Raw genomic sequence first — 23,920 nt, 5'->3', positions numbered from 1 at the left:
TATAGCAGTTTTCAGAATAGCTCTTAGTCTCGTGCATCATAACACATCTCATATCAGAATCCCACCATGATAGTCCACTAGCTCCGATATAACATCACATGTCATATCAGAATCCCACACTGGCAGTTCACCGAGTCTGGCATAATAGTATTTTACCTCGGCAACCCACTGGATTCGACATAACAAAATCTTTTCACTTCCAGGATATCACATTTCTTTCAATATTATATACATATTCAATGCATTTAATTAAATAAATTATAACTTGACTTAATTCAGAAAGTATCAAAATATCCTAACCTATGTAATAGAAATACTACTAAGCAAAATTCACTGCTTCAAAATATAACCAAATTACTAGAGATTATATATAACTTTTTTTGAACTAAATCATAATTTTTAGATGTTAAAATAAATTTCTGAATTAGTAAAAATTACTGTTTTTTCAAAATTATGTGTCAAATTTTTTTTTTAAAAAAAATAATAAAAAATATTTATAATCTCAATATATATACTATATAAAAAGTTATGCGGTGATAATTTTATCAAAATTAAGTTATCTTCATTTTTTGGTAATAAAAATATAAATTTGATCGAAAAAATTTGAAAAACATCAAATTATTGAAAATTGTAATTGGCAAAACGTAATATACCTCGAGACGAGCAAACTTTTCTACTAGGCCAACAGAACAAAATGTTTCTAGGACCATCAAACCCTTACTTTTATTTTATCCCTCCTCTCATTTTCTCTCTTTTTCTCATATCCATTCTCTTAACCAAAATGGATTAAACGAATAGTCATGCTATTTTTAATAATATAATAATAAAAGGATATAAATATAATTATGTCATTTGTTTAGATTTCAGTATAAAATTTATATAAATTTTTTTATATATTCAAATCTAAAGATTCAAAAATTATATAAAAAAAATTCATAAATTAGTTAAGCATGCCTAAAAAAATTTGGTGAAATCAGTTTGTAAACAAACACCTAACGATCCTCGAAATCCCAATTTGATCTACATATGTCAATTCTTAAGTAATTGCGACAATACCTAAAAATTAGAAAAAAAATTATTATAATTCGAGCATAAAAATATCTATGTTATGATGAATATCTTATACAACTTGAATTTATAATGACTCCCAAAATAATTTTTGATTATTATACGTCAAATTATATATAATTTTGCCAACTATTTACTATTATTGCCATGTTAGCCAAAATTTATTAATAGAAAAGTAGATCCTCCAGCAACAGAGTCAATTTGAACAGATTTTGCATTAATGATAATTTTGAAATAGTCGACACCATCAAATTTTTAATTTTCTTGTCACGAGTGAAGAAGCTGTAGTGTTTAATTATTCAATCTATATCTCAAGCAGTCAGCAATTTCTGCTTTGTCAACTACACAACTTCTGGCTTCAATCGTTTAATTAAGTGCAACATGCTCTCTAATTTGTCTTTATCAACATGTCCTTAAATAAAATGATTTTTTTGAATTTTCTCAATGGTAATAAAGTAGATTAGTGGTGTGAGTGAGTCAAGTTGGCTCGTAAGTTGGCTTAGGTTATGGCTTATGAACCGAATGAGCTAACGAGTCAAGTTTGAACTAGCCCTGACTAGATATGTTAGCTTGCAACCCGATTCGCTTAAAATATATATATAATTGAAGATTTTAAGTACAAAATTATTAAAAAAATAAAAATTATATCTCATTTTTTATATTAAGCAATTATTTATTATTATTATTTTTATAATTGATCATTTTTTTATCATTTTATTATAAAAAGTATTTAAATAATAATTATTTTTTCTATTTCATAATAAACGATAATAAACAAATAGGCTCGAATTAGTAAAATAAAGCTTAAGCTTAGATTAATTAATCTAGCTCAAGCTGAGCTTCAGCCTACACTTCACTTGTTTATGCAACGCCCTCATTTTAATATCGACTTAAACTTTTTTGGGATGACTTTTTTATTGCTTTCTAAAATGGAATTTTAGTACAAAATTAAAAAAATTTGTATTAAAACTCCGTTTTAGAAAGCAATAAAAAAGCCGTCCCAAACGAAGCCTAAAACTTTGTTTGGGGCGGCTTTCTTACTGCTTATTAAACAACTTTTTAGTAAAAAAAATAAAAAATTTATACTAGAAAGTTGCTTTAAGAAACTTTAAGAAAGCCCTCCCAAACATAGCTTAAGATTTCATTTGGGACGACTTTCTTATTATTTTTTAAAACAGTTTATTAGTTTAAAATTTTAATTTTTAAGCTAAAAATTATTTTTAAAAGTAATAAAAAAACCCTCCAAAACAAGCCTAAGCCTTATACTTTTGTTTAGGGCGGTGTGCTTCTCTATCGCCTGTTTATATATCCTCTCAAAAACTTCATCCTGTACAATGGCTTCTTTGGACATCTCAGAAGTGTTCAGATATCTAGCCTTCTTAAGTTTCTATCTTCCCTTCATAGCCCTCGCCCTTCTCTTCCTTTATGTTTCAGCCTCCTTTCTTTCCTTTCTCGTCTTCTTCCTCCGGGAATCCATTCACAGCTCTCACCGCCCTCCAGTTGTAGGCACAGTCTTCCACCAGCTCATAAATTTCAGTACCCTCTTCGATTACTTTACCATCCTTACCCGAAAACACAAGACCTTCAGGTTGGTAAAGCCCTCTCATAGTGACATTTATACCGCTGATCCTGCCAATATCGAGTATTTCCTGAAGACCAACTTCTCTAACTACAACAAGGTGGGTATAACTGTAACTGTATCGCATCATAGTTTTATATCATCTCTTCCAATTCAAATAAAAGATTAAACGGTGTGGTGCAGGGTAAATTCAACTATGGAATCATGAAGGACCTATTTGGCGATGGTATCTTTGCAGTGGATGGTGATAAGTGGAGGCATCAGAGAAAGCTTGCAAGCTATGAGTTTTCAACCAAAGTTCTTAGGGACTTCAGTACTGCAGTGTTTCGCACAAAAGCGGCAAAGCTAGCAAAGAAGATGGCAGAAGTTGCAGGATCGACAACTGCTGTAGATATGCAGGTTTTTGTTTAGGAATTGATTTTCTGTTTGTTACTGTCTTTGATACTTCCCTTATTGATATGAGATAGAACAAGAGACTTGCTGCATAGTGCTGATCTTTATAATCTGGAATTTTCTCTCTTTTATATAAATGTAATACAGTCAAATGGAACCAAATCATTCATAGAAACCATTTTATTATGATAACAGAGGCTTTTCTAAGCTAGGAGCCCATCGGCCTCTCTCTCTCTGAGCCGCCGGGCAGAAGACCAACTCTACCTCAACTCCTTATAGTTGTGTTCTGGTCCCCTCCATCTCTCTCTCTCTCTCTCTCTCTCTCTCTCTCTCTCTCTCTCTCTCTCTCATTTCAAATTAAACTGAAATTAGTGGCTAGCCTTGCTAAGACTTCCTCCTATATTGCAACCTTTGCTAATGACCTTTGCTTTATTATGAGGGTGGGTGGTGGGGCTTAGATCATTAATGTGATAATTTGATGGATGTGGGACTCTTCTAATGCCAACACTTTCTGAAATCTGTCCAGACAGAAACTCAGTCTTTACCTAATTGTTCTTTCTCTCCAGAACTTCAAATCCAGCAAACTAGCTCTTGATTTGTAGGTGAGATATCTACTTTAATTCTGGAGAGTTTGATAAAGATTATAAGAGTTTAGTGGGTCAATTGTGCTTTGAAAGTGTAGGATGATGGATGCCATTCCCAACAACACGAATCTGTGTTAAACTCCTAACAGCATCATAATGAGTGCCACAGAAAAACCATGACAAGTTTTTTTAGAATGGCAGAAGTGGCTATTAATGTTTCAGGAATTAAGGAAAGCTTAAAAACAGATGAAAATTTCCTAAGGGGCGAATTCAGTAGAATTTTAAGGGGAAAATTCTTTGGAATAATCCTAAGAGACCTCCTAAGAGGACTAGCCTGAGAGATTTCCTGAGAGCGGAAATTAGATGCTTAATATTAATTACTTTATCATTGAATGGGAAAATATGTAAAGCATAGATGATTTTGATGGGCATCAAATGTTTCAATGATCACACTAGGCATCCACATCTCAAATCGAAGTCCCAAATACCATTTCTCCAACATCCATAGATGTTGAATTTTAACCGATCACCGTTGCACCGTCAACCAGGCCACCTGCCATCTCCGGCTACTCTCCTCACCGTATCCTCTTTGCACATCTCAAAACAAAGCATGTTCTTGATACACCACTCACACAATAGATATCTACAACAATATCATGTTGAAGCATCATTATAGTCTCAGTCCCTTTCCTCATCTCACTCTTGTGTTGGCTAGCAAGAAAGGTATTCCTCATCCCTTTTCTCAGGTAGCTAATGACTTACAATAGACTTCCATTCCTAGACAGAGCCTTTGTTACATCTATTTTTGTAGTCAAAGAACGAAAATTCTTAACACAAGTCGTTCAGGATCCTAAATAGACGCATGTCATGCAAGATTAACTTAATGTTCTCAAAGCCAATAGTACTTGGCCTCTTCTACCTCTTCATCCTAAATAAGAAGTTTTTGGTTGCAAATGGGCCTTCAAAATCAAATTTAACCTTGATGATACAAGTGATCATTACTTGTTGGTTGCAAAAGGATGTAACCATTTCGAAGGTTTCGATTAGCGTGAAATAGGGGTGTAAATGAGCCGATCTAGCTCGTGAGCTGGCTCGAGCTTGACTCTTTTATGGGCTCGCGAGCCGAGCTTATCGAGCTCGAACTCGAGCCTCGAGTTCGAGTTTGATGAGGCTCATCTCGTAAGCTCACGAGCCGGCTCGAATAATTTTTGGATTTTTTAAAATTTAAATAGTTATTATTTTTATTAAATTTAAATCTTAAAAAATATATATGTCAAATGTCAAGGAAAAAAGCATTAAATGTTAATGTCAAATCTTATTAAATTTTCGGCTCATTCTTGCTGTCAACTGTCAAATGTCAAAGCATTAAATGCTAATGCTTTATATAAGAGAAACAGCTAGGAAGCGCTCGTTTATCCAAGGGAAAAAGCAATGCAGGACTCCAACTATTGGCCACTTGTCGTGGACTGCCTGGGTACCTTCTATTACCCAAAGGAAAAGCAATGGAGTGATGGACCATGCAAACAATTTCTTTACTGGCATTACTGGCCGAAAACTTGGGGGGGGGGATTCCAAATGGCGGGCGGGAAAACCTAAATCGAGCAGCTCGAGGAGTGGCTTTAAGAGATCGTTTCTGTGTTGCGAGTCGAGCTCGACTCGAGTTCGAGCTGGGTATGTGACTCACGAGTCGAGCTCGAACACCCCATGACTTGAGCTCGACTCAACTCGTTTACACCCCTAGCATGAAACAACTATTCCTGTTACTGAACTTGTCATTATACATCTCATTATTGTAGCAGCCTCTAATTAGCAACTTTGCCAATTTGACATCTACATTGCTTTCCTCTATGGTGACCTTAAGGAGGATTTTTATATGTTGTTATCTCTTAGTTTCAAACAAAAGAGAGAGACATATATATATGTATGCTGCATCAATCATCATATGGTCTCAAGCAAGCTGCTCATTAATGTTTTATCAAGTTGATGATATAGGAGAGGACAATCCAGCCCCCCTTGTGGGGCCCATTAAATCTATCATTACATATGTGAGAAGAGGAATTAAGGATGTGTTTAATTAGGAGATGTTTCATAATTAAAAAAGTTAGATTTGGGGTTGATTTGAAGGAGATTAATTAGAAGATATTTCCTAATTCAAAAGGATTGATTTGGGTGCTGAATTGGAGGAGATAAATTATGATATATTTTTTAATTGGAGAGGGGTGATTTGGGGGCTGATTTGAGAGAGAATTGGGGGAGGGTTATTTTTGAATTTGTTATTTTATTGTTTGTTATAAGTAGTATGATATATGTTATGTTTGTATGGAGAATCTAATTTAAGAGTGCTTTAGTTTTCTTTTTGTAAGGGATCCTAGTGGCATCTAGGGTTTGGGAGAGACGGTCCTCCTCTCGAAAGAGGACCATTGTATTTTTCTTTGTTCATATTTGATTTTCTATCAATAAAAATTTATTTTTTGTGTTGAATCTCTTGGAATTTGTTGCAGTTTTTGATACCAAGGCGCATCAGTTGACCACAACTCTCAAATACTCAGGATTCCACCACTCTAAATTTGATCATCATTATTTTGTCAAACTCATAGAGCTGCTTCACTACTCTTCTTATTTATGTTGATGAAATTATTCTAGATAGAAATAATTTATAAGATTTGAAGTAAAATTTATCTCATGCTATAGTCCAAGCAAAAAGACCTTAGCGAACTTAAGTACTTTTTGAGATTAGAAAAAAAATTGATCCAAGATGGGGATTGCTCTCTTACAATGTAAATGCACTTGAGATCCTAGATAGGATACTTGAGAGATAAGCCCGCCAATTCTCATTCTCCTGTGCAAAAAAAAAAAAAAAAAAAAACAGAAAAGATGAAGGAGAGTTACAACGGGATCCTTTTTCCTACCACAAACTTGTAGTAAACTTGACATACCAAATCATACAATCCTTATACTCAACCAATAAATGGGAAAGCCTCAATTTAGAAAAAGCTCATGGAGTGTTACACTACCTCAAGCATATACTGGAACAAGGAATGCTTCTCTTTGCAAGCAGTTAAATGCAATTGAATGCTTTTTGTGAATTGAATAGGCTAGATGTTGGGACATACGACGATCAACTACAAGATTTTCATCATCTTTCAACACTCCTTGAACTCCTAGAAAACCAAGAATCAAGAAATGATTTTCACAATCAAGTGCAACAACAACAACAAAAACAACATCAATCCTTTATCCCACTACCCCATTACATGTGGTCGGCAACATGAATCTCTTTTATCCACTGTGGCCTATTAAGAGTCAAATTATCATTTAAATCTAATAAAAAAATATCATTTCTAATACTTTTTGACAACGTTTTTTTAGGTAGGCACCCTGACTTTTCTTAACGCAGGCCAAATCTAATACACTACTCTCCTAATATCGGAAGGCCAACGTTTTATGTGACTAAACCATCTAAGGTGTAACACCCCAAGACCTAAAGGAGGAATTTGAACCTACTTTCCATATATTTTTAAGATTTTTTCCCAACCAAATATACATAGCCAGCTAATCATCAAAAACATATGAAATAACATTCATAATGCTCAAACAATACATTTTCTTTCTAAAATAATTAATTAAAGTAGTCCAGATATTACACTGTTTCCAACAAAAATTAACTATGAACTACAAAATTAAAAATCTAAATACTTGCTAAAGCTTGACCTTCCTGCTCTCTGTCTATTTGGGTCTACTCAACAGAACCTTTACCTTTTCCTAAAATGTAATAAACAACGGAATGGGTATAACCTCAGTAGGCCAACACTAAATTCGCCATGTTAAATTTTTAATTCATAACCAAATGAAATTGAAACAAAATAATAAAGTGTTGTTTAACGGTTAAGTTATACATATACTGATGCACATATGAATGTGGAATGCACTTGTACTTATGTCCCTTATAATTCAATATTCCACCTCCCACCTTTTCAAAATAGGTGTAGAGCAGAATCAAAACATAACAAAACTTTCAATACAAAACTAATTCAGAGTTAGAATAGAATAATTCAGTACAAAATCAATTCAGAGTCAGAATAGAATGATTCAGTACACTTCCATACAATCCGTACCTGAGTTACCTCTTATCTCTTGTTTAATAAGCAAAAAAACACAGAAATTCATTGCCACCTGGTAAGAAAAAAGATTCAAGCTAGAATAATCAAGACTTTTTCACATGTCTCCATCTAAGGAGCCGACATACATCTTCACAAAGTTATTGAGTCTAGAATGGTTATCATATATTCTAACTTGAGAGGCAGTGTTTAGGAAAAATATACAAGATACTAGGAGTAACAGATTTGTGCTTATTACTTTGATCCTCACTGATATGTGATAAATAGGAAAATTAGTTGTATGGGGTGGATCTTTAAGATTATGAATGTTCTTTATATTGTATATAACTCCATTTACAGCCTGATGGAAGGGAAGCATTTCACAGAAACCATTTTATTAGAATGATTACTGTTATCAGCCACAACAGTATGTTAGATTCTGTATTATTCATGAGCTGGAGAAATGTTTTCTGCTTTGGCAGGATCTCCTGATGAAATCAACAATGGATTCCATTTTTAAGGTTGGATTTGGCGTTGAGCTTGGAACTCTTTCAGGTACAGATGATTTAGGGGTTGCTTTCTCAAGGGCCTTCGATGAAGCAAACCACATGGTTTTCAGGAGGTATGTTGATATATTCTGGAGAGCAAAGAGGAATTTCAACATTGGATTAGAGGCCCAGCTAAAGAGGAACCTTAAGGTGATTGATGAGTTTGTTTTCCAGTTAATACAGCGCAAGAGAGAACAGATGGAAAGCAGACATAATGACGTAAGAATTTCTGAACTCTTGCTAGTGCTAGAAATCAGATTTGGGTGAAAACTGAATTGAATTATATTTCAGAAAATGAAAGAGGATATACTTTCAAGATTTGTGATGGCAAGTCAGAATGATGCGACGTTGACAGATAAATACTTGAGGGATATCATCCTCAATTTCTTGATTGCAGGGAAGGATACATCTGCAAATACGCTCTCCTGGTTCTTCTATATGCTGTGCAAGAACCCACTGGTGCAGGAGAAAATTGTGGCTGAAATTAAAGAGGTCACTGAATTTGAAAGTCTTGGTTCTATTGATGGGTTTGTGTGTAGATTAACAGAGGAAATCTTGGACAGATTGCAGTACCTCCATGCTGCACTGGCCGAGACTCTTCGACTCTTTCCAGCTGTTCCACTGGTATTGTGATATTTTTTGTTCGGTATTGTGACATGCCCTTCAAAGTTCTAAGTGCATCATCAAAATTTAGAAATTTCGAGTATCAACTTTGTTTAATTATTTAAATATCTTGTTCTTTGGTAGGATGGGAAATTTGCAGAAGAGGATGATGAATTACCAGATGGTTTTAAGGTGAAAAAAGGGGATGGAATCACCTATATCTCCTATGCAATGGGGAGGATGAGTTATCTTTGGGGTGAAGATGCGGAGGATTTCCGACCAGAGCGATGGCTTCGAAATGGAACTTTTCAGCCTGAGAGCTCTTTCAAATTTGTTTCCTTCAATGTAAGGTTTTAGCTTTGAATGTTTTTTTTAATATTTAATTTCTCTTGATAATATGTTTAAATTTTTATAATTTTATATGTGCACTTTCTAATCTAAGATGGTTAAGAATTCAGGTTTCCTGATACAACCTAAAATGATATCTAAGATGAAAATACACAAAAAATCTACAATTGGTAGATTACAACATAATTATGCAAGAACGTATAGCTTTTAATGTGAGATAGAAAATATATTTTATTCATTCCATAAAATAATTTCACAATCATCAAAATTTGAAGTTCTATGATAAAACAATGGCAAATATAAATTTCAGCAACAAATTAAGTTCACACTTAAAAAAACAAGACAACATGCATCTCAGTTGACAATATTTTAATCATGCGCTGTTGACCTCGATTTTCGTTCAAGTGCTCCTGAGGGCCTTTGATCGATTTAATCAAGCCCCGTCAAGTCCAATTCAAGCTCGAATCAGTTCGTATTGAGTCGAATTAGACTCGACCGTGTTCGATTAAGTCAGATTAATCCACCTTAGCCGCGTCGAGTTTGTTATGATTTGAGTCGTCATTTTATTTAAATATAATTTGGTTAATTTGAACAAATCAAATTGAATCTCAAATTGACCCAAATCAGATCTGATTTTGAGCTTGATTTTAATTCAATATGATTAATTTAATTCTTTTTTCCTTCTCATGAGCTTAAATTTATTCATAAATCAAGCAATCAAACCCACGGCTAAATCACCTCAATTCCCTTCTAATTAGCCTTAGGATGAATCCTAGCCGTGGATCTAAGGCCTTGATCCTTTAAATACTCTTTTAGGGCTTCATGAGAAGGGCTCTGGCAATTTGTCTCTTCCTAAACCCCCTAAGCCCTCCCAAGACGAATAATCTTATGGGAGAGCTCTCCTCAACTCTTTTCCACCTTTTCCAAGTCAAACCCCATCGGTCAAAGCCGCCGGCAAGGTGATTTCCGACGAGCTGAGGACAAAGAGCTTTTAAAGCGATTTCTCATCGATCGAGGGAGATCTAAGGCTCGACTCCAACTAAAGGAGTGTACGAGTTTCTCTTTCTTCTCAATGTCTTAGTCCCTCCGGATGTTGGTGTGAACCGTGAATGTTGACTAAGCCCCTTGAGCCTGTCTTTCCTTTTGAGTAGGACTTCCTAGTCTCTTTTTTGTGTGTCAATCCCCTTGTTGGGAAGAATAATATTAGATCCTTAATCGAGAGTATTCTCAAGCCCCAGGCTTGAGATGTAATTAACCATAGGGGCTTGCGCCCGTGGGAAACAGAACTCCACCATCAAATAAACCCCACTCGAGCTGATGTATCGGGTGGGGGAAACTCGTTGTTTTAATCAGGTCGTATATATTACTACCCATCGGGGTGCGCTAGCGAGAGCTGTTATCCTCAATGGTTAGTTGTATGTACGACCTAATCTGCCATTCCATTGGCCCGTTTGCGAGGAGCGCGGAGACCTGTGATCGTCTCTATCCCTCGGGGTGGTGCGGTCGTATACCCTTTACACTCTGCATCTGAGCGGTGTCCTTTCGGAGGTCCACACGCACAAAACTAGTGACTAAATGATTTAAGGGACAAGAATGGACAAAAATCACCCTAATTGGAAAAAAAAAACCAAAACAAAACCTTAAGTCAATATAAGAAGTTTTCCGCAAAAGTAGTTATCCACACTTACAAAGCACTTAAACAACAGAGATCCAACGAGCACCCCCACATGGAATGGAAACTAAAAGTAGAATAATACTTGGAGGAAAGAGAGGATGTTGGATGAACTGAAAAGACAGTTGTTGAGGGTATAGCAGATTATGAAGAAGCAGACAGATGGGCGCGGGAAGGACATCCAGTTCAAAGTAGGGGAAAGAGTGTTTAGGGTTTAGGGTGTTCTTAAAGTTACGGCCATGCAGACAGAGGACGGTTGTCAACAGGAGGAATGTGAAACTTACCCCAAGGTATTTTTGCCCATATGAGAGAGTATTGGACTAGTGGCGTATCGTTTGAGATTACCCTCGACTGTGACTATACATCCAGTATTCCATGTGTCACAACTGAGGAGAGCGATTGGGGATCATGTAGCTAGTTTAGAGTTACTTGTGACACTAACAGAGGACTTGGAGGTGGAATTATAACCATTGGAGTTAAGGGGGGTTCAATAGGGAGAAGAAGGGACTAAGGAGGTTCTGATAAAATAGAAGAGCTTACTGGACTATGATGTCACCTAGGAGCAACACGAGAGAGTGAAGCATCAGTTTCCATTCTTTCACCTTGAGGATAAGATGATTCTTTGGGAGGGGTGTATTGTTAGATCGGTCCAGGAGTGATCGGTCCAACTGACCCTAGGCTATGGGTCGGCCCTTGGTTCGCCGCCTCTACTTAAGCCCATCCCTTGGGGGCCCCATTATTTGAATATATTTAGGAGAGGGTAGTTATGCATGGAATTAATTTGTGAGGGGGCTGTTTAGTAATTTTTTTGGTTATTTGTATGCTTTAAATAGAGCGGTTTGCTCTAGGGTTAGGGTATGAGGTTATATTGCTGAAATTAGATTGTTCTTAGGTTCACTTGGGCTCTAGCTACGTTAAGAGATTTGGGAGAGCCAGATCTTTCTCTCCAATAAAAGATTCATTGCATCTTGCTATTTTTCTTCCATTATTAGCAATTTAAAAGTTATTTCTAGTTATTCTTCTTCATTATTGTCAATTCCTTTTTTGTTGCAAGGTAAATTCAAATTCAGCACTGGAATTGCTTGATTTCTACAAGCGTTTCTTATCATACCCATCCCAACTTAATACTTTTCGATACATTATAATAGATGCATTACTATAAATCTCAAACCTATATTAAAATCAAGTAATCTCATATTGTGTGTGCTAGTAAGTTTTCCATTATATCATGAAAGCCACGCATAGTGAGATTCATCTATTTGAATTATACTTTCTTAAGATAATTGGTAATTGCAATGATGATCCGACTAAATTCTTTAATAAATCATTGACAAATGCCAAATGTTGAAAACTTTAAATATTACGGTGTTGGCCAATCTAAAGTTGTTTTAATCAACTCTGAAAGTAGCCAAACTGTGAAAACTTTGAATATCATGAATAAAAAACGGAATGCTTTGAATTAGAACTATGTAGGATTGATATGTTCTCGGGTGCATCTTGATTTAAAACTGCTATCAATGCGTAAATTATCTTCTCAATTTTGCTTTCTGATACGCCTTGGATGTAAAAATATCAAATAAAAGAGAAGAACAATATAGGAACCTAAAGATAGGGATGATTTTCTTATTTTTCCTTCAATAATAAAGAAAGATACAATTGATCTACTATTCGAGAGATAGATCAGCTCTCCCACAAATCCTAGACACAGTTAGGAACAACTCTTAAGAGAACTACAACAAATATAAATCACAAAATCAAAATAAAACAACCTAATTACCCTTATATAAATCATCATATTTTCGTCCCAAATTTGAATTCAAATAAGCCCTCTTTCCCTATATAAAACATTTCTAATTCCCTCTCAAATTTTAATTCAAATCAGCCCACTTTCCTTCACAATCTAAATTTGAATCAGTCATCTTTCCCTAAATAAACTTTTCTAATTGTTTCTCCCCTGGTTTCTTCTCCTTACATAGTGCATATTAACTCCCCTGGGCCTAACAAGGTGCCCCCCCCCCTCCCCCCCAAAAAAAAGAACCTTGTCCTTAAGGTGGAAAAATGTGACGTTGATCATGACTTTCTTCAGCTGCTCAAAGGCCTATGTTATTGCTTCCTCCCAGTTGAAATTGTCCTTCAACTACTTAGTTAGTGGTCATGCTATCGTCCACTAGAATCAAGTTAGGGCTTTCATTTCTAGACATAGCCCTGCAACTGTAAGCTTCTCCTCCTCATTCAACCCATTCACCATGAAATCCCTCTCCACATAGTACACCCACCCATAGGCATCATACCCTTTAAATATTAGCTTCCTTAACTTCCTCACCCTAGGATCATCATCGCCCCAATATCTTCTTCCTCCTCCAATATAGCGGTTGTCATGATTCCTCATTGTTTCCGCCATGTATCTAGAGTGAGACTCCCAACTTTCTTCCATCTATCCTTGCATGACCCAATCCCATGGCTCAGCTTAACCCCCTCCATCTTCAATCGCTCGCTCCCCTTGCCCAATATGCCTTCCATAATAGCCGACCACTCCGCAACCACCACAAAATTTTCTCTTTGCTGTCCCCCCATCCGAACCCCCTAATTGCCCCTTATTGGAGCCTTATGAGGTAATTCTTGGTGAAAGAAGCTTTCCTCATTAAACTCATCCCATTCAATCTCTTTTCCCTTAGTTTTGGTCAAGGGAATCCCGATCAATTCTGGGTTAGAATTGGCAATCGGAACTATCGGTGGAGTTTTGGATTACATCTCCATAAGCTTCCTTAACATCTCCTCCACTCCTCCCAATTGGTTTTCCATAGATGAAACCTTCCTTCCATGGTTGAGAACTTTTTCACATCGGAATTGATTTGCTCCATCTTACTTTCCAATGCCTTAACCTTCTTTGCTCCCATAGGTATAAAAAAAGTGCTTTGATATCAATTTGATACGTCTTGGAAGTAAAAACAACAAATAAAAGAGAAGAACATTGTAGGAACACAAAGATAGGGCTGGTTTTCTTATTTCTCCTTCAATAATAAAGCAAGATACAATTGATCTACTATATGAGAGGTAGATCAGCTCTCCCACAAATCATAGACGCAGCTAGGAACAACTCCTAAGAGAACTACAACAAATATAAATCACAATCAAAATAAAACAACCTAATAGCCCTTAAATAAGCCATCACATTTTCCTCCCAAATCTTAATTCAAATTAGCCCTCTTTCCTCAAATAAACCTTTCATAATTTCTTTTTTAATCTAAATTTAAATAAGTCATCTTTTCCTAAATAAACTTTCCTAATCCCCCCCCCAAGCTATCACTTTCCTTCTCTAACTCATGTTTGCTCAGAATATGTAATGTTTCTTTAGTTAATTTAGTGTGCTTGATTTTTAACTCAAACTTTCATGAATTTTAATCCACAAGTCAAAAGGGGCTTAAGAGGAATTTTTTTGAAAAGCTGAAGTTATTTATGATTTCCTGTGATTTATTGAAATTATTTATTCATTACGATAACAACAACAACATCAAGCCTTTGTCCCACTACATGGGGTCGGTTACATGAATCATTTTTCGCCATTGTGTTATGTTAAAAGTCAAATTCTCACTTAAATAAAATAAAGAAAGATCATTTCTAATATTTTATAACCATGTCTTTTTAGGTCTACATCTACCTTTCATAACATAAGTCAAATCTAGTACCTCAACTTTCCTAACAGTGTCATCGGAAGGCCTCCGTTTAATGTGGCCAAACCATCTAAGGCGACTCTCTCTAATCTTATCTTCAACTTGAGCTACTCCAACGTTTTCATGTATATGCTCATTTCGTATCCTATATCTAAGGGTAAAGCCACTCATCCACCTAAGCATCCTCATCTCTGCAACACTTAACTTAGTATTATGCTTCTCTTTTAATGTCCAACATTCGGCACCATAAAGCATTGCAGGTCTCACCACTATCTTATAGAATTTTCCCTTAAGTTTGAGGGGGACTTTTCTATCGCACAATAAGCTCGAAGTATTTCTCCACTTCAACCATCCAACTTGAATTGTGTTGATAATATCCCCATATATTTCAGAGCTGGGAGTAATTTGAGCAGTGAGAAGTGTGTCTAGCCATTCTCATAGCTGGGAGTAATCTGAGCAAATATTTATGGAGAGTGTGACCACATGAGGCATCAGCCATGCATGAACCAGTCACATGAGGGGTGCCAACTAGCCTGCTGACTAGGCAACATACATGGAATGCATAGGAGTACAAGGAAGCCATGGGCTAACATGTATTGGGCTTAGGTTAGTGTGAATTGGGTTTGGGATGCGGGATAGGACTTCGATTACATGATTTGGCTCACTTCGGCTAACCCAAATGGGCTAGGTCACCTAAGGGAGCTAGGTTAGCGTCTTGGGAAGGTTTGTGCCGTATTCAAAGAGATTTGGATTTGATTTAGTTGGATTTGGTTCAGATGCACCCAAGGTAGGTCATTTAGGATTTTGGTTAAATTGAGTTTAAGTATGGTTAAAGCGCTTGATAATGGGTCAAGAACAATTCCAAATGTTCTTAAGATGGGCTAAGACCATATAGACTCGATGCCAATGTCATTAGATTTGGATTGGTTGCTTGGATTTGAATTTAAAGTTTTAGGATTGAGAAAATTATTTGGTCAAACCTACTTTCACAATAGGTCAAATTGGTTGACCAAGGTTCCTTGACCCATGGAATGAGTCCAAAGAGCAAGCCAAGGGCTCCTAATGTAGATCTTTTGACCATAAGCCACCTAGGTTATGTCCTAAGGCGGGTGCTGTAGGGCTTAAGTTAAGTTATTTTTCTTAATATTTTGTTGTTTTAGATTTGACTTGAGATTAACCCAAAAGGGTCCACTACCTATCTAGAGTAAATAGAGTTTCCTGAGGTCCTTGGGTAGCTTTTAGACAAGTTTTAGGTTAATTGGACTATGGACCCCAAGACTCAATTAGGGCTATTTTTGGTTTTAAGCTTTGGATTTGGCTTCAACAATCGAAAATAAATTTGTAAAAGATTGAGAAGGTTTTTAAATTAGCTTAGGAGGGTCTAGAGTAGACTCATAAGGGTCTTGGATGCCACCTAAGGCAAACTAAGGTTAACCTAGCCTAAGGATCTCTAGGGTCCAATACAGGGTATGGTATCCTAGACTTGAGATTTCTATGGCTAACCAATGTTAAATCATTATGAATCCATCTATGAGATCCTATGAGGAAGGTCCTACACTAAGCAAAGGATCCTTTGAATTAAGGCTAATCATTTTGTCAACCTCATTCAAAAGTAAGATTGACATGACCTTTTAGGCATGATATGAGGAAAATATAATTAGTTACTTTTATCTTTTATAAATTATTGTAGTACTTGTAGATATATTTTCACGTCAGTACATGCATTTATTAGTATATTGGAAATCCTGATTTTGCCTTGATGTTGTGCACTATTTCTATGCATCCTTTTTGTCATGGCAGGATAAGAAATAAAAATCTAATGTTGATGCTTTGCATATCAATAATATTCTCACTAACTCCCTCGTAGCCTTATTATAGTGATGCAGAAGCATTGCTAAATTTTTTTTATGAATTTCATGAATTAAACTAACAATAGACGAACATACAAAATATGACTTTTGAACATAATGGACCATGAATGAATATTAAAACAAAAATGAATATAGAATACAGCTGAAGGTACATAACGATACAAATTGTGGCAGATAACATTTAAATAATCGATTCTATAGATGTCAATAAACTCATCATTGTGAAAGAAGATAACTAGTCCACAATTTTGAAGGCATCATCTAGGCCATGTGAGGGGAATGTTGCTTGGGAGAAGATGAAGAGTGTGAAATATAGACCCAAAAAACTTCCTAACTTGAGGGAAGATGGTGTAATTGATCGGTCAATTTTTGAGTGTAGAAATGAGTGCCCCTAGAATTGGGTGAAAACCTAACAACTCTGTAAACGGGGAAGGGGGGAATAGAGGAAATTGTCATACAAAGATGGGTTAGATGGTTCAGCTTTACAACTTATATTCACAACGTGGTGAGAGGAGGTTTTCAAAATGAGAAGCGAAGAACACATTCTACAAGGATGGTCTGCCTCATCATGATGAGTGGAACATGATGGATGAGGATGAAGAAGAAGCCTCCTTTATAGGAACTTAGTCTCCATGGTTACTTGATCCCTTAGAAAGTCCTAATTTATACACGTAAGGGGAATACATGATTGCCATTGGATATCTCAAAGGAGCCATTATAATCAGCAGATAGTCATGTGGTGTCTCGGTCGTCCTTTAGTCGTGGACAATTATATATGGAGGATATGTGTTATCTTCAAGTTGGCATTGGATGGCTCTGATAAGTTAGGAAGTTGGTGGTGATGTGTCGGGACCTAATTTTGATGGTTGTCTATTAGGTTGGAGAAGTTGAATGTTGATTGTATAAGTCATCAAATTGGAGTTGACAACTCGGTGGTGTTAAGTAGACCAGAATGAAGCATCGACCTTGAGATGATGGGGAATCGCGAAGGCATCTTAAGTGAGAAAGTTGTTAATGAGACTTGTTAAATGAAGAACCAATGGGTGTTGAGACATTGGGCAAGAAGAAGAGGAGCAAGCTGTTGCTAGAGGGATGGCTGATGGTTTCAGGGAAAGCAATGTTGGAATTCATCGACAATGGAGCTATTGGATAAAAGGTGTAAAACATTAACTAAAGGTGCTAGCTAGGAACTAATGCATCAGTAAAAAGCAAATAATAATAATAATAAGGCATTACAATTAAGCTTGTGGGGTTATCTATTTTCTTATCACTCTTTTGGAGTTTCAAAAAAAAAAAAAAAAAAAAAAGACTATAAAGTAAAATCGAGTTTGTAAGACATACTAATATAAGTTCCAACTGGATTTTCTCGGCTAGCTAATAAAATCAATTGAGATTTATTTTAATTTTGGGATATCAAGGTTTTTCATTTACATAAGCCTCATGATTGATTACGTCCCAAACTTGGTGCATGAGAACAATCTTGATCAAGAATATCACTGCACTTTAGATAGGTTTATATGGGGTTGCTTGCTATGTGGTATTTTTGTTGTGAGAACTATAAGATTCTAGCCAAGCAATATTTGTTAAATTTGCTATTGTAATACAAGAACATAACTACTTATACGATCCTTTAAATGTTTTGCTTTCTTTAGAGCAATTTACAAAATGAATAATGCAACCACCCCTCTTAAAGCCCCCCCCAAAAAAATCTTACAAGTGTTGTAAACGTGGAGTTAGCATAAAAGGATTGGCTGTAATAAATAGTCACATGGGGTTATTAAGCTCTCTCCTTCTCCCTATCTCTTAGTGCCAAAATATCCTCTTTTCCCTTTCTCTTTCTCTCTCCTCAAAATATCTGTTTTTATAAAAAATGATTTTCTCTCTCCTCAAAACGAGCTGATTTTCATATATCATTAGGCTGATCGGCCCGGCCGATCGCCAAATCGCCCCGGGACGATCAGACCAAAATCGATCGTCCTGGACGGTTCCCAGAACTAGTTTCAGGACGATATTTTGAACAGTACCGATCGGCCTGGACGATCTCACTATTGTCCCGGACGATCCTGGGAGGAAAATCCAAGTCAGAGAGGAACAGTAAGGAAACGAGGTCTCACACTCCTCCCTATCTCTTAGTGCCAAAATATTACGGTTTTTTGGTGCATGAATGAAGCAACATGCTATTTTTCTTACTAGAAAAGAAATTATCCCAACCTTTAGTTGGCACAGTATATATATAAGGTATATTGATTACTTTCAGGCGGGTCCTCGAATCTGCTTAGGCAAGGATTTTGCATACAGACAGATGAAGATTTTGGCTGCTACTCTTTTGCATTTCTTCAAATTCAAACTTGAAAATGAGTCGATGGTTGCTACATACAAAACCATGTTTACTCTTCATATGGACAAAGGCCTTCCAGTTATTCTGCATCACAGGTTCTGCTAATATTAGCAACTACTGAGCTACATAATCTTTGCATGCAGTTCAGCATTATCAGGAGGCTCAGGATAAACAAGCTCTGCGCTCAAGGTTATCCTTTTAAAACAGTTCTGCTTCTCATTGTTTCATGCAAATTAAAACTTTCCCAGCTTGCTTGTGGAAGCATAAAAAAATTGATTTAATGTATTAAACGAACATGCTTGTCTCTACTTTATGATGAATTTCTTGTTGTGGATTGCAGATTTCTTATGCATCATTTGAGACGGGTTTCTTATTTCTTCATAAAGCAATTTTTTAGTACAAAAATAATTAAAAAAACTTTATGAGCAGAACAATCTCAACCTGGCCAGAACATAGCAAATGAGGAGACGGTTGAGAGCAGCGGGACTATCCAACCGGTATGCTTCTGCATAGCGCTTGATGGAAGGAACGACATCATTTGGCGCTCGGTACCGCGCTCAGTACCGACCGCGGTACCACTCGGTACCCTCGGTACCGTGTCCGGACAGAATAAATTTTCCTTTGCGTCTAGACACCGAATGTGTCTAGAGACTAATAAAAAAGTGCCACATCATTGGGCACTTGTTATGAAATTGGAGGAAGAGAGGCTCTTCTTCATCTTGGATGTGCGAGAGGGCGTGAGAGAGATGCGGGCTAACCAAGACCTTTATTCATCCTTTGGAGATATGAATATACATCAACCTATAGGCCATTTATAGGAATTATATATAGGTGTGATGTCATGCAGGAACAACCTAATCTAAAACCGGATCAATAAATAACAATCTCAACCTGGGTCTGATTTTATGATCAAAGAATCACCCATTCACATGAACTCACGCTTGCTAAAATCCAATCGGCTCCTTGTACTAACTCAACGAGCAAACCTGCCAAATTGAGCCTAATCCCGCTTGTGCCTGACCTCTGTTGTGCATTCTGATCCACGTCTCTAACTCGTGCTCCCGCGCATTCTAAACCATGCATGCTTGCACCCGTCGCCATTCCTCCCTTGATCCGTGCGGTCGTGCCATGCATAGCTTCAGCTCTTGCGCGGTATGTTTGTGCTCTAGTACTGAGCATCCTTCGACTCGCCTATCTTCCTCGGATAATCGTGCTTGCTCTAACAACAACTTTGCACGAGCTACCCATAAGATCCCAAGCCCTGCGCCCGCTTCTTGTGCATTCCTGTGCAATCTACTTTGAGGTTTTTGATACACTGCTCCGACACGCCAAATCCGATGTCCCGAAGGCTCCACCTCAAAAGATCTAAACATTATCCCTACCTCCTACGCCTGCTAGCGCGACATTCGTTTTCCTCTGCCACAAGGCCGCTTCGCCTGTCTCAACTCCACGGCTCCTCTTCTCAAGCAAGAACTCTCGCAGCACACCTTTGTCTACGATCCTTTCGATTCACCCAGTGTGCTCAATCCACACGCTCGAACCACATGTACAAGTGTATGTACTAGCGCGCTCAGCTCGTGCACTCAAACCACTTGTACGCGCGTCTATGCTCCTATTCCCAGCGCGACAATCCACGTCCACCGCCCGTGCCCCGTGAGGCCACTCTGCGTCCTACCTGCTCGCCTCACATGTCTTTTGCGCCAATGCGCACCGCGCCCTACCCTTCTTAGTTCGTTTTTAGACCCACCCCCATGCGCACGTTCTCCTGCGGATGTCCTGCCACCCAGTCAGGCCTACATCCGCCCAGTCTGCCTGTGGTCTTGCCATGCCTTCCTTCCGTGCAATCTTCCGTGCACACATGCGATTCGCTCAATCGGGTGCCCGCTTCTGCTTGAGCACAACACCTGATTCGATTTCGGGCGTTGAGACCTGATATGAGAGAGAGAGAGAGAGAGAGAGAGAGAGAGAGCTAATAGAGGAACAATTATTAGGTCAGGTGACCTGACATAGCTCTACGTTCGGACGCCAATAATATGTCACCACGTGGTCTTACTCAATACTGCGCGGCCCGATGACTTGACCCGGGATTGCTATGTTCGCGTATTGCTCGGTATTGTTCTAGGTATTGCTCGGTATTGCTAGGTTTTACTTGGCAATAATGAAAAATATCGCTCTGTGAAGACCAATACCGAGTAATACCGAGAAATACTGAGTAATACCTAGCAACTACTCGGTATTGGTCTTCACATAATGGTATTTCTCATTATTGCCGAGCAAAATCAACCAATACCGAGCAATACCTAGCAACACGCGAACATAGCAATCCCGTATCCGTTCTGGGTCGGGGTTGTCGGGCCACGCGGTAAATAGTGAGAACACGTGACACTATTTTACTGGTGTCCGAACGTAGAGCTATGTCAGGTGACCGGACCAAATAAAAGTTCCTAATAGAGACATTTATTCATCTTTTGGAGACCTGAATATACGTCAACCTATAAGCTATTTATATGAATTTTACATCGGTGTGATGTTATGCAGGAACAACCAAATCAGACCAATACACAACAATACAAATCTAAGATGCTAATGTATTTCCAAGGAATGTACAATGCCCAGATGTAAACTTTGCTATCATGAGAACTTTTCACCCAATTTGAGTTTGTGTTGTGGTAAATTTAGATCACTCAGTGAAATGAGAAGACCATAATCTTTTGATACACAATAAAATACGATTGAGGAGTTGAAATGACAGACAAAGGGATGACGCATGTGTTGATAGATTTAGATTTTATTTGAGACAATTTTTTTACTATTTTTTTAAAGCAGTTTTTTCGTATAAAATTTCTTCAATCCAAAATATTTGTACTAAAAATCAATAAAAAAATTGTTCTAAACGAATCCTTAGTTTACCACAAAGATTATACTCAGCCTTGTAATTATGAGGATTGTAATGAACTGACAAAATGAGGATGATGATGCTTGGGATCATCAATCTTATTTGGAAAGAGTATCTAATTTGACATATGAAAGCAAAGCAAGAATCAGCTTGCATTCATTCGTATTGGAATTTCTTAGGAAGTCCTTCGTGTTGGTTGCTTGGCCTAGAAAATATCTTGCCTTGTATTGTCTGATTTGGATGCCAGGAAAGCTTGAGAAGAGAAAAGCTTGTTGCAGATTGTCCATATGAGTGCAAATGTTGAATTTTCATCATCTTCTGCACTAATGATTATGTCGAATGAGGATTTTTTTGGTAATTGCAGATTAGGAGAGACGGATAAACGGTGCTCAACGTGAATCATTATTTCTGGAGTAAGGATAAGTTGTTTTAGTGAGGGGTTGTTGGCTAGTTGCCATGGAAAATAAGAGCATGACATCTAAACGTTTCTAGATGGGGGAAATTATTAGGTGCAGACACCGAATGCTGTTCAGAGTCCAATGAAAATGTGCCTCGTCACCCCTTGGTACCGCGGCTCGGTACTGGATGACGTGTATGCACCTGATTCGCCTCTGAACGGTATGATATGTCTGATGTCCGCACAGAATAATCTCTCCCTAGATGGGTGTAGGTAGGTACGAAGTTTGATAAGGTGATTTCATATTTTAGTTGTTTTAGATGGTTATCTGTTATTAAGGTAGGAGGCTGTCAAGAGAGCTTCAACCCATAATTGGTGAGGTAATTACGTCTAAGAAGAATTGTTCTTATGGTTTTCAATGACATGGTACTAAGAAAATAAACTTCGAACTAGACAAACAAACCAAATAATTAAATGGTTAGGTTAAATGGGGAGTATAGTTGTTGAGCGATTTAGGATATATTATTATTTAATTTAATTTTTGTAAGAAGATACAACTTAACTCTTGATACGTACTCCAAAAATTATTTTGATCGGGCACGAATCTTGATGCAAAATCAGGCTGAAAACTTCAAAAATTAATTTAGGGAGCACCCGAACTTCGATTTCAAAAAGCTTACAGTCAAACTGAGTGTCTCGGAAATACAAACCCAACGACACCTAGTTCAACTCAATCCGAGTCCAAATGAGCCCAAATCAAGTGCCTGAAGCGTTGTTGGAAGGTTCAAACCACAATTTGAGTTACCAAACGGTCTCCGATTTTAACGAGCTTATGCTCGAATCGAGCGGCTCGACGAGACGAATCTAACGAGCCCAAGATCGCCGAATTCCGACATCATTAAGGCCTCCAAATGTCCAACGAACGGTGTACGATCGAAGGGTTCAATATTGGCCGTCCATTCAAACCACTCCCTATTCGCCCATGATCTCACACCTATTTACGAGCTATGTCACTCCAGAAAAACTATAAATGTAGCCCTTATTCTACACAAAGGGGACTCAAGTAAAGAGAGAGAAGAAGAAGAGAAGGAGGAGGAGAATGAAGAAGCTCCTCCTCGACCACCGCCAGAGCTCTTCCCGCCACCTGAAGACGCCGAAACTCTGGCGGATTTTCGGGAAACGCCGGGAATTTGCATAAATTTGTAAATTTGCTTAAAGTTGTAATTTGATCGTCCTGATTTGTGGGACGAATCAGTTTTTTGTAATTTACAGAAACATTAGTGGAATTTTACAATTGGGCGAGACCCCGTGGTTTTTTCCCTTTTTGGGTTTTCCACGTAAAAACTCTGGTGTTCATTCTCTTTTCGGTTTGCGTGTTGAATACTTGTGCAACGCTAAGACGAATTTACAAACTCTACCGCCGCGTATATTCTAGCACGCAACAACTCTATTTTATGATTGATCGAGTTTTATAGTTTTACTTTTGTTTAGTTTAAGTTCTTGTGTTTTTTTTTACTATATATATAGATGCTATAGTTTGTAATAAAGAATCAGGCGAGCGGGCTGAGTTTGTGAACAACTGGTTATTTTTTTTAGTTTTATTTAATTTAAAGTGTGATTTATAAATATATAATTTAATTTAAATTTTTTTATATTTATAAAAAATGAAATTAAGAAAAAAAAATCCTTAACTTTGCTAATGACCGTTGACCGGTCAGTTTTTCTTTAAACTGATATTATGTAAAAATTTATCATTATAATTTAGTAATTTTAGTATAATTAAATAAAAAAAGAGAAAAAAAGATAAGGACTTGATTCGTTTTTTCGTAAAAAAACTGTCAGCTTAATTAAATAT

General features: G+C 37.2%; 1 protein-coding gene across 1 annotated transcript; it reads left to right on the top strand.

Moving 5' to 3' along the window:
- Positions 1–2,340: 2,340 nt before the first annotated feature.
- Positions 2,341–19,127, top strand: LOC110106702 (cytochrome P450 704C1). Its single transcript, XM_020836678.2, has 6 exons — positions 2,341–2,747; positions 2,831–3,046; positions 8,204–8,488; positions 8,561–8,893; positions 9,017–9,217; positions 18,692–19,127. The coding sequence occupies exons 1-6, from the start codon at positions 2,403–2,405 to the stop codon at positions 18,875–18,877; spliced, it is 1,566 nt and encodes a 521-aa protein (XP_020692337.1). The 5' UTR covers positions 2,341–2,402; the 3' UTR covers positions 18,878–19,127.
- Positions 19,128–23,920: the final 4,793 nt, after the last annotated feature.

Source organism: Dendrobium catenatum, unplaced genomic scaffold (assembly GCF_001605985.2).
Source record: "Dendrobium catenatum unplaced genomic scaffold, ASM160598v2 fragScaff_scaffold_1583, whole genome shotgun sequence".
Taxonomy (NCBI): Eukaryota; Viridiplantae; Streptophyta; class Magnoliopsida; order Asparagales; family Orchidaceae; genus Dendrobium; species Dendrobium catenatum.
The sequence above is the reverse complement of the archived record's forward strand: the minus strand, read 5'-3'. Positions and strand labels throughout refer to the sequence as shown.

Coding starts and splice junctions, on each gene's coding strand:
- LOC110106702 (XM_020836678.2), top strand. CDS start 2,403: ATGGCTTCTTTGGACATCTCAGAAGTGTTCAGATATCTAGCCTTCTTA. Junction 8,489..8,560: donor TGGAAAGCAGACATAATGAC/GTAAGAATTTCT, acceptor ATTATATTTCAG/AAAATGAAAGAGGATATACT. Junction 9,218..18,691: donor TCAAATTTGTTTCCTTCAAT/GTAAGGTTTTAG, acceptor GATTACTTTCAG/GCGGGTCCTCGAATCTGCTT.